Source organism: Plasmodium gallinaceum (genome assembly GCF_900005855.1).
Source record: "Plasmodium gallinaceum strain 8A genome assembly, contig: PGAL8A_v1_108, whole genome shotgun sequence".
Lineage (NCBI taxonomy): Eukaryota > Apicomplexa > Aconoidasida > Haemosporida > Plasmodiidae > Plasmodium > Plasmodium gallinaceum.
In genome coordinates this window covers 1101419-1118682 of record NW_021628228.1, presented here as the reverse complement: position 1 = coordinate 1118682, position 17264 = coordinate 1101419, and the positions used below count along the sequence as shown (strand labels likewise).

General features: G+C 17.8%; 4 protein-coding genes across 4 annotated transcripts; 2 read left to right on the top strand and 2 right to left on the bottom strand.

Moving 5' to 3' along the window:
- Positions 1–1997: 1997 nt before the first annotated feature.
- On the top strand, positions 1998–4196 carry PGAL8A_00405700 (acyl-CoA synthetase, putative; the record flags this gene model as incomplete). Its single annotated transcript, XM_028670419.1, has 1 exon — positions 1998–4196. One exon carries the CDS (start codon positions 1998–2000, stop codon positions 4194–4196), a length of 2199 nt encoding a protein of 732 aa, XP_028527174.1.
- Positions 4197–4794: 598 nt separating this feature from the next.
- Positions 4795–8977, bottom strand: RON6 (rhoptry neck protein 6, putative; the record flags this gene model as incomplete). Its single annotated transcript, XM_028670418.1, has 15 exons — positions 4795–4989; positions 5072–5174; positions 5271–5329; positions 5447–5485; positions 5601–5663; positions 5744–5821; positions 5911–5963; positions 6031–6069; positions 6159–6198; positions 6354–6394; positions 6470–6539; positions 6704–6811; positions 6896–7048; positions 7150–8696; positions 8917–8977. 15 exons carry the CDS (start codon positions 8975–8977, stop codon positions 4795–4797), a joined length of 2649 nt encoding a protein of 882 aa, XP_028527173.1.
- An 893-nt stretch (positions 8978–9870) lies between these two features.
- Positions 9871–13114, bottom strand: PGAL8A_00405500 (conserved Plasmodium protein, unknown function; the record flags this gene model as incomplete). The annotated part of the gene is made up of 2 exons (XM_028670417.1): positions 9871–12887; positions 12979–13114. 2 exons carry the CDS (start codon positions 13112–13114, stop codon positions 9871–9873), a joined length of 3153 nt encoding a protein of 1050 aa, XP_028527172.1.
- Positions 13115–14962: 1848 nt separating this feature from the next.
- Positions 14963–16795, top strand: PGAL8A_00405400 (conserved Plasmodium protein, unknown function; the record flags this gene model as incomplete). Its single annotated transcript, XM_028670416.1, has 9 exons — positions 14963–15182; positions 15346–15494; positions 15608–15693; positions 15877–15943; positions 16036–16149; positions 16258–16353; positions 16455–16521; positions 16590–16642; positions 16742–16795. 9 exons carry the CDS (start codon positions 14963–14965, stop codon positions 16793–16795), a joined length of 906 nt encoding a protein of 301 aa, XP_028527171.1.
- Between the last annotated feature and the right edge of the window lie 469 nt (positions 16796–17264).

Below are 17264 nucleotides of genomic sequence, written 5' to 3'. Positions count from 1 at the left end.
TTTTTTATCATTTTTTTTTTTTTTTTTTTTTTTTTTTTTATGGATATTTTTTTGGTGCAAAATTTTTGAAAACATTAAAACTCTTTTAAAAATACTTACGATTCTTTAATTTTTAAAAGTAGATATTAAATAAAAAATATATAGTTCATTAAGGAACCTTAAAAAATATATAAAGGTTAAAATGTATAAGCAAATTGTTTGGAATTGAAACATAATTATTATTTTTTTTTTTCTTTTTTTTTTAATATAGATTTTCAAAAAATATATGTACTATTGTAATAATGAGAAAAAAAAAAGATTTAACAAAAATATTTTTTTGTCATATAAATTATTTTAAATATTAATAAAAATGTGATATTTCATTAAAAAAAAAAAAAAAAAAAAAAAAAAAAAATATCTCATTTTAATTACATTCAACTTTAAAGTGTTAATTTTAAATAATTTCCATTATTATGTCATTTATAAAAAATACACTTATAGTATATCTATATATAATAAAATTTCCAAAAAATATAACTATATTACTAATATAAAATTAGCTATTCTTTTAATTTCTAATATGTACATTTAAAAATTATTATTTTACATGTGATACTTATTATTAAAAATGCTGAGGAAATGTCTTTTATAGAAAATTTTTTATTAAAATTTTTAAATCTATACTAATTATTAATTCTTATGGCTTTTATTATTTGCATTTTTCCTATGATGTTTAGATTAATATTTTATAATCAATATATTTTAAAGTTATTTTAAATTTTAATTTACTTCATGTAAATTTTTTTTTGTGATACAAAATTTTTATATTACCATACATATTTCAACAACATTTGCATGCTTTTTTTTTTCCTCTAATTTAAACATTTCATATATTATAATGAACCACAAAATAACAATTGTTTTATATTTACATAAGTTATTTCTTTTCTTAATTTAAATAAAACATATTATTTTTTAATTCTTATAAACAAATAAAAATTTATAAACTTTTTTGTATTAGAGACTTAATAAATAATGCATGGTAAGGTATGAAATTAATATATACAATATAATTAATACTATTTTTATAAAACATTTATTAGATGTTTTTTTTTTATACATAAAAATTAAAAAAAGTTAAAATTTAAAAACCTATTTTTCTCTTTCAATGTAATATTTTTATAACAATATTGAAAATAAGGATGTAAATTAAAAAAAAAAAAAAAAAAAAGGAGAGAGAAAAAAAAAAAAAAAAAAAAAAAAAAAAAAATTAAGAGTATAATAAGAAATAATAAGAATAAAATACGAAAAAAGTAAAAAATAGAAATATAGATAGAGAAATAAAGAACTAGTAAAAAAAAAAAAAAAAAAAAAAAAAAAAATTAAGAGTATAATAAGAAATAATAAGAATAAAATACGAAAAAAGTAAAAAATAGAAATATAGATAGAGAAATAAAGAACTAGTAAAAAAAAAAAAAAAAAAAAAAAAAAAAAAAAAAAAAAAAAAAAAAAAAAAAAAAAAAAAAAAAAAAAAAAAAAAAAAAAAAGATCAAAAAATATTAAATAAAAAAATTAACACAAATAAAAAGTATATAAGAAAAATAAAGTGAAAAAAAAAAAAAAAATTTTATAATAATCAGAAGAAATAATAAAAACATAAATGAAATTAAAATTTAGAAAAGAAAATTATTATTTTAAATAAATGCAAAAAAAAAATTTAACATTTGTTAAATTTATATTATGTATTCTAAATATATTAGCATGTACTGATATTTATGTGCTATATATTTTAATTTAAAAGAAAAAAAAAAAAAAAATAAATAATATATGAAATCATTTAGAATTACTATTTAATTAAATATTAAATTAGAATTTTTTAATTTTAGTTTTTTTTTTTTTTTTAAACAAAAATTAATTTTAAAAATAAAATAAAAATAGCTATTTTTCTTGAAGAAAAAATTTTTTTTTTTTTTTTTTTTTTTTTGTTTTTATTAAAATTAGATAATAATAAATTAAAAATGCTCAATTTCAATCTCTTTGTTCTAATTATTTATTTCATTCAATTAGCATATTATTACGCGAGAATTATACCAGGAGGAACTTATACGGAAGTATGTTCAAAATCACGTAATGAAAATGAAACATCACTTTATCGTAAAAGAGATTTTGAAAAGGATCTGTCATCATATGATATGTATACACATATATTTAAATTACTTCTGAAGAAAAATAAATTTAATAGTAATAAAAAGGCAATTGTAGAATATGAATGTGGAAAACCTAAACATTTTTTCACATACGACGCACTTTTTAGTAGAATTATTGGGTTTAGTCATTCTCTTAATAATTTTGAAGGAGGAGTACCAGTTAAAAAATATGATGAAGAACAGAATGGGGGAGCATTTAGAATATTAGGAATATATGGAAATAATTCTGCAAATTGGATAGTTGCCGATTTAGCATCTATGCTAAGTGGTGTTACAACTTTGATAATGCATTCTAAATTTAGTTTTGATGAAATTGTGGAAATTTTACGTGAATCCAGACTGGAATGGTTATGCACAGATCTTAATTTAGTTGATAAATTATTATCTCGCAGAAATGATTTGCCTGATATAAAATATTTGATAATATTAGATCATTTTGGAAAACCTAATAATAGTAATAATGTTTTTGAAGGCAATAATGAAGAGGAAGAAGATAATGAAAATATTTGTGAAAATGAAAAGGAAAAATTAAATAAATTAAATCAATTAAAAGAAGAAGCTAAAAATTTCGGAATTAAAATAGTTGAATTTGAGGTCTTAGTAGACAATAATGAAGGAACTGATATCATACAAAATGAATCCGAAAATTTTATCACCAGTATAGTTTATACATCAGGTACTTCTGGAAGACCAAAAGGAGTTATGTTATCAAATGAAAATTTTTATTATACACTTACGTCACTATATGATTCTAATCTTTTTTCATTTAACTTGTTAAAGCATCTTTCATATTTGCCTCTTTCTCATATATATGAAAGAATTAATGTACATCTCGCATTGTTAAAGGGATTAGAAGTGCATGTATGGAGTAAAGAAATTCATTATTTTGTAAAAGATTTATTAGAGGCAAAATCAAATTTTTTAACTGGTGTACCTAAAGTTTTTAGTAAATTATATGCTAATATTATGACAGAAATAGAAAAGTTGTCAAAAGTGAAACGTTTTTTTGTAGAAAAAATTTTACAACTTAGAAGATATAATAATAATGGAAAATTTGGAAAATTTCTCGAATCTATAACTCATATTTCAAAAAAAATCAGAAGAAGAATTAACCCCAATTTAACATTTATGATAAATGGAGGTGGTAGATTATCATCCAAAATAGAAAAAGAATTACATATTTTACTGGATGCAAAAATTTATCAAGGATATGGATTAACTGAAACAACTGGACCTTTATTCCTGCAGAATAAAGACGATATGCATTATAGCACTGTAGGAGGTCCTATATCTTCAAGTACTGTATTTAAATTAGTAACATGGGAATCTTATAATGTTAATGATAAACTCCCAAAAGGAGAATTATTAGTTAAAAGTAAGCAATTATTTTGTGGTTACTTTTTAAGAAAAGAACAAACGAAAAATGCTTTCACTGAAGATAACTTTTATAAAACTGGTGATGTAGTTCAAATTAATGATAATGGATCTATTTCATTTTTAGATAGATCGAAAGAATTAGTTAAACTTTCTCAAGGTGAATATATAGAAACGGGATTACTTAATAATTTATATTCAGAAATTTCTTTTATTAATCATTGTGTTGTATATGGAGATGAAGATTTAGATGGACCAATTGCTATTGTTTCAATTGATAAAAATTTATTTTCCAAAAGTCTATTAGAAGATAATATTTTAAGTGATCAGAAGATTTCTGAAGAAGAATTTTTAGATTTAGTAGATGATGATATGATAAACGCAGATATTTATGTAAATTATGTAAAGGATAAGATGCTGGAAACATATAATAAAACTAACTTAAATAGATATAACATAATCAATACTATATATTTAACTGTAAAAATTTGGGATACTAATAATTATCTAACTCCAACATTTAAAGTAAGGAGATTCAACGTATTCAAAGATTATTCTTTTTTCATTGAAAAAGCTAAAGAATATCATTTTAATTCAAAAGTAGAAAATCTTAAAGTAAAAAATAAATTGAAATAAAAAATAGAAGAAATATCAAAATAAAATTTGATAGGAAATCAATAGAAAAGTGATTGTATGTTTATTTATTTAGAAAAAATTATTTATAAGTCATTTTATATAATTTATATGATTAATAGAATTAATTTTTTTTTTTTTTTTTTTTTTTTTTTTTTGTTTATCATGGCAATTTTCAAATATATAATATTAGTGTTATATAAAAATTTAATTAATAATATTTTATAATATATATATGTCTTTATTATTAATAAAAATAAATTAATTTTTTTTTAAAGGGTATTAATCCAAATACCCTTTTAATTTTTTTGTAGAACCTCATATTTAAAATTGCATGAATATATATTTTAAAAACTGTAATATGGTGAAAAAAATTTTAAGTTTTGTGAAAATAAATGTTCATTTATTTTAATAAAAATGAAATATATAAAAAATAAATTTTAATGAAAGCAAAAGAAATAAAAATTAAAAAAAAAAAAAAAAAAAAAAAAAAAAAATATAAAAATAAAATTGAATTTAAAAAAAAACTAAAAAGAAATTAATAAACATGACAAATATATAAACACAAACAATATATATATATATATTTACTTATTTTTTTTTAATCTTTTATTTTTTTTTTTGATGGAAAAGGTAAAACATATAAGGTTCCAACACTATCTACACCTAAAATTTTTATTTCATTTTTTTTTTTTTTTTTATTTTTATTTGCCGAATTTTCTGCTAGTAAATCTTCTTTTTCTTCTGTATGATAAAATTGTGCTAAACATATGTTATATTCTCCTTCCTTATTTATCTACAAAAAAAATAATAATAAAATGAAATAAAAATATAACAAGCCAAATAACTTTTTTTTTTTTTTTTCATTTTATTTTAACCTTAATATTTTCAAATACAACTTCATCCTTTAATAGTTTAGTTAAAACAGGTTCCATCAAAATTTCACTAGATTCAATTATATTTCTCTCAACAAATTCAGGTCTAATAAATAAAAAAAAAAAAAAAAAAAAGGAATAAAAAAATAGATAAACTATAATTTAAAAAAAAAAAAATTTTTTTAATATTTCAATTTATTACAAGCAGACAGAATTTTTATTTACTACAAGGAATTGTAAACATTCATGTAAATTATAACCCTAATAAAAAGGTAAATAAATATAAAAAAACTCATGAAATATGAAAAAATAAAATATCAATTACTAAAATATTTCAATGAATATTTTAAAAGTAAAAAAAAAAAAATGTTTAAATACTTTGATTGTTATGAATTGTGGTATATCTTGATGTTCATCCTACAAAAAAAAAATTATTTGTTACTTCTCATCATTTTATATTAATTATATATATATATGTATATTTTTTTTTTTTTTTTTTTTATCTAATTTTATTTAATTTTATTAAAAATACATATATAAAAACTGAATATATTCTATTTCGCTCTGGTGCTGCTATAGCACAATGATTAAAATCCTGTAATAAAAAATTAAAAATAAAAGACAATAGTATTTATATTATTATACACCAAAATAGAAAAAAAAAAAAGTGTTAACTTTTTTGCATGTAGCATTATGACTATTAGCAAAAGGTTCACATATTCTTTTAATATGATTCCCTGATTGTTCTAATTTCTATAAATGTTAAAAAATAAGTAAAAATAAATATATATATATATATATATGCTTTTTTTTTTAAATTACTACTATAAAAATATTTTTACGTAACACTGAGTTGGATGATCTGGTTTGTTGTAGCACGATTCTTTATCACAATCTAAAAAATTAAAAATTTTAAATTAGTTTTTTTTTAATTAACTTACATTTTTTTTTTTTATACTAACTTATAGGACAAAATAAATGTCCATTTGATTCACTCTTATCTACAAAAGACAAAAATTGAAAAAAGGAGTATATAATTAATACTATATAAATATATGTACACATTTTTTTTTTTTTTTTTGTTTTATACTTGTTTTGCTTCTCTCAATAATTCCTTCCTCATTATACTTCTTAAAATATTAAAAAAGAAAGAAAAATTATGATTTTATATATATGTTAACATAACAATTTAAACGCATATTTCTCTGTATATCACATTTATATCTTTATATTAATATATTATATTTATATGGAAACATATAATTAAGAATATTTATTAAGTTACATCATATTTTGGTAAATTAGAAAACTTTATTAAATCATCGCCTATAAAAAAAAAAAAAAAAAAAAAAACGACAAAGTATATATTAAATCTTTTTATATTACATTCATTTTATTTACCTTTTTCAGTTATATATTTTTGTAGTGCAATTTCTGAGGATTGTTTTAATTTATGTAAATCTTCATTAATCTATAATTAAAAATAAATATACAAAAAAAAAAAAATTGATTGTTTAAATAAAAACATTTGTATAACACACTAAAAAAATGTGAAATTGAAATGATTTACAAATATATCATATTTATATATATATATTAAAAAAATTTTATATAAATATGAAATTCTTTTATTACTTTCATTAATCGAAGAGTTAAAATTTCTACTGATTTTTTTATAAGATCATTGAACATATCATACTGCTTTATTCTACTCATGGCCTCAAATTTTAGTTTTAACTCTCTCTAAAAATTAATATAAATATATATATATGAATATATATATATATATATATATATATATATATATATTATTTTTTGTCTTCAAACATTTTTTAAATCCTTGTGATAATTCAATTTGGAATTTAAATCCTTTAGTATTCCATCTACATTTTTTAAATTTTTTTGCATCTTCTTATCTATGATAAACATATTAGATTCGAAATTTTTCTTTTTTTTAAATCTTTCTTTATTCGTATTGTTCTGATTAAATAAAATTAAGGAAAAAATAAAAATACAAAGTAATACTATTTATTTTATTTTTTTTAATATATCAACTTATTTTTCAAAAAAAATATATTTACCTGAGGTTGTTCTGAAATATTTGGAGATGTGATATGATTATTTTCATCTTTCTTTTCATGAATATTTTCATTGTCTTTTATATTCTTCGTTACTTCATTATCTTCATTTTTAACTTCACTTTGTTCAATTTTAAAATTATTTTTAATGTCACTATTTTCATTTATATCTATATATGATTTTGTTAGTGTTACATCCTCGTTTACCTTTTTCATTTCATGATTTTCATGATTTTCATTATTTTTCTTAATGTCTTCTCCATTATTATGATTATCTTCTTCTTCTTCTTCTTTTTCATCTTCTTCTTCTTCTTCTTCTTCTTTTTCATTTTCTTCTTCATTTTCTTCTTCTTCTTCTTTTTCATTTTCATCTACATCTTCTTTTTCATTTTCATTTTCTTTTCTTGCTTCTACTTCTTTTTCCTCATCCTTCTCTTTCCCTTCATCTGTTTCTTCCTTTTCCTCTTTTTTCTTCTCTTCTTTCTTCTTTTCCTTTTCCTCTTTTTTATTCTCTTCTTTCTTCTTTTCTTTTTCCTCTTTTTTTTCTTCTTTATCTTTCTCTAGATCTTTTGTATTATCTTTAATTTTATTTTTGTCTCTTTCTTCCTTATTCTGATTTTCATTTCCTTTTTCATTCTCCTTTATATTTTTTTTGTCATCTTCATTTTTATCTTTTCCTATTTCTTTTTCTTTTATTATATTATTTTTTCCTTCTTTCCTTTTTTCACTTTCTTTTTCACCTTCATCTATGTCATCTTCATTTTCATCTTCTTTTTCGTCTTCTTCATCTTTTTCTTCATCTCCCTTATCCTTTTCTTCGTCATTTTCATCTACATCTTTTTCTTCTTCATCATTCTCTTCTAGATCTTCTTTTTCTTCATCTAAATGATCATCCTTTTTTTCTAAGTTTAATTTATCTTCACTTCTAGTATTTTCTGTTATTGCACTTCCATCCTTATGCTTTTCTTTGTTTTCCTTTTCATCATGCTTTACTTCCTTCTTTTCATAATTTTTGTTAGAACCTACTTCTGTTATTTCTTTGTTCAAATTCTTTTCATTAGTTTCAATATTATTTAAAGATTTTTTTTCTTTTTCATCTTTATTTATTTTGATATCATTTTTTTCATTAAATTCACTTTTTTCTTTGTGTATATCATTCCTTTCTTTATTTTCATTGTTTTCTTTTTTGTTATAATTATCATCATTTACCTCGTTTCCCTCTTTTTCTTTTTTTTTATTCATAGTTTTATCCTCCTCTTTAGCTAAATTATTAATTTCATTTTCATGTAATATATCAGTATCTTTGTTTTCAGGTTTTACACAACTGTTAATAGTGCAGTTTTCAATAAAGCCTACATATTGTCTTTCATCAATTTTTATATTTTTTATTTTTTCATTATCATTACTTTTTTCTTTATCAAATTTATTATTAATTACATCTACCTTACTTTTTACAGGTATAAAAAATGAATCGTTTAAATTATCTTCGGTTTTTTCATTATTTATTTTTAATGAATTAAAATTAGAACTCCCAATTAATTTTGTGTATTCTTAATTTAAAAAAAAAAAAAAAATTAAATAAAAAATAAAAATGAAATTATAATGACTTTATTAAAAACTATTTAGACGGATGTAATTTATATAAAATTTTTTTAAAGAAAGATCATAGTTAAAAAACAGTATATTAGCATTTAAATAATATAAAAATTTTTTTTGTGTGTTCATTTGTGTTATTAGTATTATTATAATTTTTTTAAAATTCGTTTTTACCTTTATTTCTTAAAAATCCGTTTGCAAATAAGGCTAAAATCAGAAAAAAAAAATAATACATTTTAAGAAAAAAAAATTAAAACATTCCTTCATTAAATGTATAAAGATACTGAATATAAAATAATATATTTTACTTAAATAGTTTTTATTAAAAACATCATTATTTATTACTAAGGATTATGTATTTTTTTTAAACTTTCATTTTTTATTTATATATTTTATAATTTAGATGAGTTCTGTTGTAAAACAATAGAATAAAAAAATGATATTAAAAGAATAATTTTGTCTACTTCTATTTTTTTTTTTTTTTTATTTTATATATTCAAAAGAACTTCAAATGCATATATCAGAATCTTTTTTTTTTTTTTTTTTATTCTTAAATTATAAAAAAATGAGTTAAAAAAAAAAAAAAAAAAATAGGAAAAAAAGAGAAATATTAAACATTAAATATATAAAAAAAAAAAAGAAAAAATAAAAAAAAGAAAAAATTTATCAGAAAAAAAAAAGAATAAAAAATTTCTATGCATTAACAGTGCATTTTTTTTTAAAAATCATTTTACATTTTTATAATGCATAAATATGAATAAAATATTCAAGAACTAAAACAAAAAAATTAAAAAAAATAACTAGAAAAAAGCCCAAAAAAAAAAAAAAAAAAATTTCTAAATTAAAATAAAGAAACAATAATTTAATAAATTTAAATAATTCAATTATAAATAAAATAAAAAAAAAAAAAAAAAAAAAACACACAAATCAAACATAACCACATAGAAATGAGAAATAAAAAACTAGAAAAATTATTATAAAATAATTAAGAAATTAAACAAATTTATTTCTATTTTTAAAATATTAAAGTATCAAAACAATATAAAAAAAAAAAATAAATAAATCAGATAAAACAGCATATTTAATATTATAAAATAAGTGTAGGTATATATTATAGATATAAATTATTTAATCATATAAAGGCTCACAAGAAAAACTAGATAATACATTTTTTGTTATCAAATAATTGATAAAACCCTCAAGATTATATTTTCGATTTCTCCATTTTATAAATTTTTTTTTTTTAGCTAACATAGAATTAACTTTATTTTGTACAAGTTTCTGAATATTTTTTAATTTTATATCAATGTTATTAACTATACTTGCATCTTTTACAAGTTCAATTTTTGTGATTTTTAAATCCTCAATAAAAAGTTTACTTATATAATTTGGTGGCTTTTTATCATTACATTTTGCAGATATAGTAATTGAAAAAGATGACATATTTCCCAATAATGAACTATTTGTACTTACTGGGCAAAAATTAGAACCTAAACATAATTTTAAAAAAACTGGACCAGAAATATGTTTAAAATATCCATCTATTACTAAATAATATACTTTATTTTCATAATAAAAATTTAAATTTTTTATATTTAAAGAATTTATATCTTCCAAATAAAAAAGAGTAGCATGATAAAAAGTTTTTTCTTCATGAAATATTATTCCAACATTAAAACATGGTAATTTGGCAACATAATCCTTATTTTTACACTTTCCTATACTTGTAGGCATTAATGAATGAAATTTTGAAGACTTAAAGAAATCATTCAATTTTTTATTGGTTGAAAAAATTTTAAACTTGAACACTTTTTCTTTTTTAATAAAAGCCATTAATGACATTAATAAAATAAAAATAAACAAAAGCAAATGTAATAATGTTAATATTTTTGTTAAACTGTCTAGTTTCCTTTTCTTCCTCTTTTTTTCTAAATTTGATAATAAAATTGATTTAATGGGAATAATACTTTTAAAATACATAAAATTTTCATTCTTAACATTATCAACACTACTTTTTTTATTATTTTGTAAACAATCTATAATTTCATAATTATCTGATAAATTTGTTGAAAAGGTGTTGTCTTTTCTGTTTTTAATAAACGAATCTTCTTTATTATCAATTAAATCTAAATCTTCATACTCCTCATTATCTACTGTAGTATTCTGATACATTTCACTTATTTCATTATTATCTATAATTCTCATGCAAGCAAAATTTTTTTCTTCTTTTTGTTTCTTTATGCTTACACTATATATTTTCCTTCTATATAAACTTTTGAAAAATAATGAATATATAGGGATATCACAGTTTTCACTCTTTTGAATATTCAAATCAACTATTTCACTGTATCTATTCTTTTCAAATAATAATATTTTTTTTTTTGTTTTTCGTAATCTATTTATGTATATTTTCCATTGTCTCACATATAGATATAATGAAAAACAAATAATACCATGAATTAAAAATATCAAGAATTTACAAAACATTACTTTGTTACTTTTAAATAAAATAGTAATATTCATATTATTTGTATGTTTTACAACTTGATAAAATGTTAAAATAGATATAGTTATTATCTCTCCAAGTGAAAAATGAAGAATAAAGGAAGCTACATAACAAAAAAAAACAGATAAAAAAAAACAAAAGTTCAAAAATTTGCCATAAATGAAGTTAGTATTTATATCTTCACTTTTACTACTCAGATAAGTGCTACTATTAGGTGAAGATAAATCATCAGATGTATTTGATAACTTATCGTTTTTTTCTATTTCTTTTTTTATGTATAAATAGTTATATCTTTCTGAAACTGTTACTTTTTGATTTTCTCCTATTTCTGGATCAAAAACTAATTCATTATTAATTGCGAGGACCTTTCTATAATAATTTGAGAAAATAATATAATATATATTGATAAAAGATGCACTTAAGAAAAAAGAAATTCCACTTAATACTGGAAAAATGAATGGAAGTATTACAAAGAATGGACAAATATAATTTTTAGGAACTTTAATTTTTAATGTATTCAACATATCAATAAAATCAATTAAAATACCATCAATGTTAAAATTAAAATAACTTAAATTTATATATATACCAAAAATATTAGACCTTTCAATTATTATCAAATAAATACAACAGTATAAATAAAAAAATAAGAAAAGCGCATAAAGAAATTTTATGATATTAAAAGTATTTACATCACAATTTGATTTCAATAAGGAATTAAATTTTTTCTTTTTTAAATAAATATAAGCATCATTATTTTTTATTATTTTTGATATATAATTTATATTACTTAAATTTTGCAATTTATTATAACAAAGCAATTGGTTTTGATTTTTTTCATTTTCCGAAATATTTCTATCTATATTATTAAATTCATTTAATGTATAGCTTATTTCTTCCATACTTGTATTTCTAGCATTTTCATTATTACTAGGATTAACATTTTTTAAATATTTATCTTCAGCAATGTTTTCATTAGTTAAATTTTCCTCGTTCTTCTCATTTTCTAAATTGCTTCTATTTTTATCATCTAATATATAAGCGTGATTATCATTGTCATTACTTATTTTATTTATTTCATTGCAACAATCCACTTTAGTATTACACAAAATGGAATTAGAGCAATTTAAATTTAAATGTTTTTCAGAAAGTAACGGATATACTTTTATATTTTCCTTTTTATATAATTGAATTTTGATTGAAGTAAAGGTTAATAACAAGAAGGATGATAATGTTGATAAAATACAATAATTTATATAATGATATCCTCCAATTAAAAATTCTGCATTTAACAAATAAAAATTTAATGATGATACAATAAAAAATGATATTAAAACATCTACAAATTGAAACCTAGAAATTGAACTCAAAATGCTAAATTTTTTTAATATTAATAAGTTATTTTCATTTATTATATTAATAAGCTTTATGTCATTTTCTTCTTTATGATTTGCTTTTAGATTATGTAATTTAATAAAACTGTATAAATTATCACTAACCATAATAAATTTTAATATAGGTATAATAATAGAAAATATAAGTAATATGGACATATTGAAATAACTTTTTTTTAAAAATAATGTTCCAATTGATTCAATAATAGAATTTTCATAAACTTCATTTATATCCGAAATTTGGCCTTCATAAAAAGAAAAAAAAAAAAAAAAAAATACAAAATAATTATGTTAATAAAAATAATAATTATATTATATATATTATTCTTTTCTTACTTCCAAGGAAAATTATTCTAACTGCCGGATTAAAAACTCCATTGATAAAAAAAAAATAAGATATATAAAATAAAACAAAAGATAAAAACAAACATATAACCAATAAATATGATTTTGAATTTTTAAAAATTATCATTATACTTAAATAAGCTTTTCACATTTATAATAAATAATAATGGAAAGTATTTCAAATTAAAAATAATAAAAATTTTAAGATATCAAGATTAATATAATTCATATGATTTTCTACAAATTTTTTTTTATTCTAAGGAAATGATTTTTTAGATTCCATCTCCTTCTGTAAGCTAAATTACATCGAAAGCTTTATATTTTCACAGCTTTAAAAAAATATAGGTATATGTGAATAATTTTCGGAATGGTATTACATTATTTATAAAGAAAAAAAGAAATAAAATATATATTAAAATAAAAATAAATTAAGTGTATAATAAAAAAATAATAATAAAAAAAAAAAAATTATATTAAAAAATTTTTGAGAAAAATTAAAAAAAAAAATATAATAAAAAAATATAAATTTAAAAAAAAAAAAAAATAAAAAAATAAATAATTATAATATGCAAGCAAAATTGTAAAAATGAAAGTTTTCTAAATTAAATATACACTAATAATTTTTTTATTTACTTTTAATATGTATTGTAACATAAATATTATTTATTTTTATAAAAGCTAGATAGCTGTATTTTCACAGAAAAATTTAATTTAAAATCTAAGGGAAAAATTAGAAAGTAATTTTAGGTAATAAAAGATTTTTTATTTAAAAAAAAATGAAACTTTATATATCTAATTTTTATTTAAATTAAAAAAAATTAAAAGAAAAACATTAAAAACTAAATGATATATTTTATTTCTATATTATTATATTGTTCCTTCATAAACTATATTTAATGAGATAAATGAATACATTAAACTTGTTTAGGAATTTTTAATATAATCATTAAAAAAAAAAAAAAGTACTAGTGTAAGATCATATAAACTAAAGAATTTAAATACAAAAAGTTTTTTAATTTGCAAAATATTATTACCATATGCAAATTCAAAAAGTACATACTATAATTTATGTAACAAATAACTCTTCACTTTAATAATGAATTAAATATTTAAAAAAAAAAAAAGTTATATTGATGAAATAAATTTAGAGAAAATCCTGTTATTGAACTATTTTCTATTATAATTATATTTTTTGTAAAATTTTATTTGATGTATATTCTAAATTTAATATATATTTTTTATTTCTCTTCTATAAACTTTGTTTTAGATTACATTCCGTTTATAAAAAAATATGTAGAATCATTGAATATATTCATTTGTTACCCTTTAAATTTTTTTTTTCTTCTAATATATTTTTCAATTCACTCATTCTGTGAAATTAAGGTATAAAAAAAAATGATGATACAAGATAGTCAATATTTATCCAATTTTTATAATAAACATTTTATTTTATTCTTTAAATAAGATTTTTTTCCATTTTAATGGTTATATAATACCATATAATATGAATATTAATAAATTTTATGTCATATTATTCCATATTTATTAACAAAAAGCACCCATGCACACAAAAATTTCTTATCTGTTCATATAGAAAAAAAAAAAAAAAAAAATAAGCTAATTAATCTATATGTTTATAAACCCTACACAATGATAAATAAAATAAAATCATTCGAATAAATAACAATGTGAAAAAAAAAATATGTGTATATATATTTATTTGCACACAAGGACAATATAATATTTATACGACAACAAAAAGAACCTTTAAAATATTCAACATTAATTTAAATAAATAATAATAATATTATATATATAGAAAATTAATAAATATTTTTTATAATTTTTAACATTTGTACAAATAATAAATTAACCTAATCCTTTTAATTTTAATTGTTATGAAATAAGTCTTATTATAATTAGAAGTTCTTGGAAAATCATTTGAAACATATTCCAATATTTATAGTCTATAAAGATGATTGACTCATTTCAAATTAATGATTTAAATAAGTTTCGTTTTTCCTTGAGTGAAGAAAAAATTATTGAAAATTTTACAGGTAATAAAAATAATGAATTTCTAAATGATTCTTCTATTCCACATATACTAAAAGAAACGAAGAATAACATACCAAATAATTTAAATGATGAATATATATCCTTTCAGGATAATTTAAAAGATAAATATAATGATCATGGTAATAGTCAATCATGAAAAATGTTTTTTTTCTACTTCTATTTAATTTTAATATATATTATTATAAATAAAAAAAGAAAATTTATAATTGTATTTTTATAAATATATATATATATATATATATAATAAAATGTTTAAAATCAAATAACTTTTTTTATTCATAGGAGAAAATGATAATAGAATCAAAAATTATTCAATTGAAATTTTATTGCACAAAATAAGGAATTTAGAAAATGAAAAACAATATTTATTAAAATTTTTAGAAGATAAAAAAAATAAGGAGTTAGAATATTTGAAGGCACTGGAAACTCAGGTAAATATCAAAAAAATATAAAATTCTTTAGAGTGTGTACAATTTAAAGAAGAAATAGTGAATAAAAAAAAAAGAAATAAAAAGAATTTTAATCTTTAATAATATTAATTTAGGCAGCACTAGTTAACTCTGAGAATAAGAAATCTGAATATTATGAAAATGAATGGTTGAATATGAAATCACTGGAATATTCATTGGTGTAAGGAAAAAAAAAATGAAAAGCTATAAAATTTTGTGCACGTTTATTAACTTAGAAAATTGTTAAAATAGTAATACTTTATGTTATGATAAAAATATATGATTTATAACATTAATATTAATGTATATATATATATATATATATATATATTTATCTATATAATTTTTTTTTTCATTTTTTTAGAAATTCTGGTAAAGCATCATTAAGACAAACATTAGAATTATTTTATGAAGAACCTAATTTATACGAAGTTAAAAAAAAAAAAAAAAATAATAATAATATTTTGCTTTTTGTTTAATATAAAATTGTCTATAATTAATATTTGTTTAAATTCATATGTAGAAATTGGGAAGTCTCACAAAAATCCAAGAAATATTTATAACAAACTTAATAGAAGATCATAAAAACTTAATAAAAGAAAGAAGTACAATTTCTAAAAAATATCATGAAGCAGTGGTTATACATTTTTTTTATTAAAATTTAAAAAAAAAAAAAAATCATGGTTTTTTTTTTTTTTTTTTTTTTTAATTATATTAATTTAAAAATATATTACTTGTTATTCAGGATGCAAACTTCCAATTATATCAACAGAACGAAATGCTTAAAGCACAAAATATGAATATTTTAGAAAAAAATAAAGATATAATAGATGAAGAAACAGTAAATATTATATAAATATTACAAGATAAAAAATTATATGTATAATCACATTTCTATTAATATACATTTATACAATTTTTTTTTTTCTTTTGGTTTATTAGGAAAATAAATTAAAAGCCTTAAACTCATCACTTATATATGTTCAAAAGGAAAACATTGAACTAAAAGGTTATTATAAAAACTTAACAAATTGCAATACAATATATTTATAAATATAAATATTTTTTTTAATTTAGAAATACTTGATCAATATACCAAGTTAATAACTAATATAAAGAAGTGCTCAGAAGTAAATAAAATAAAAAATTTATTTATTTTTTGTTTTTTTAATCTGCAAATTTTATTATGTAAATTTTACTTTTTAATTACTTTTTTTTTTTTTTTTTAGATAAGTGATATAATGAAAGAATTAGATAAATTTAAAAACTATTTATTAATTTAAAAAAAAATAATAATAATCACTGTTCCATTTAATGTTTTTTGAAGAATATTTAAATAGAAATACATTTATATTATAAATATTTAATTAATTGTTTTATTAACTACCTGTTCAAATATTATAGTAATAATATTTTAACTTACATTTTTTGTAAATCTTCAACATACTTAAATTACCATAATAATTAAATTTAATGTTTTTTTTTTTTTTTTTTTTTTTTTTTTTGTTATAAAAGTCATAGATATATAAATAAGTAAATAAATATATATATATATATATATATATAAATCAGAGTTACTTATTTTAGGATATATTATATTTATATATATACCAATATGTTTGTGTATTTAATTAAATAATGTTCAATAATGTTATATTTATTTCAGTTCTATTTTATTTTCTAATTATATTTTGTTAATTTGTTTTTTAACATTACTTATTTAAATAATTCATTTTTTCATATTTGTTATGG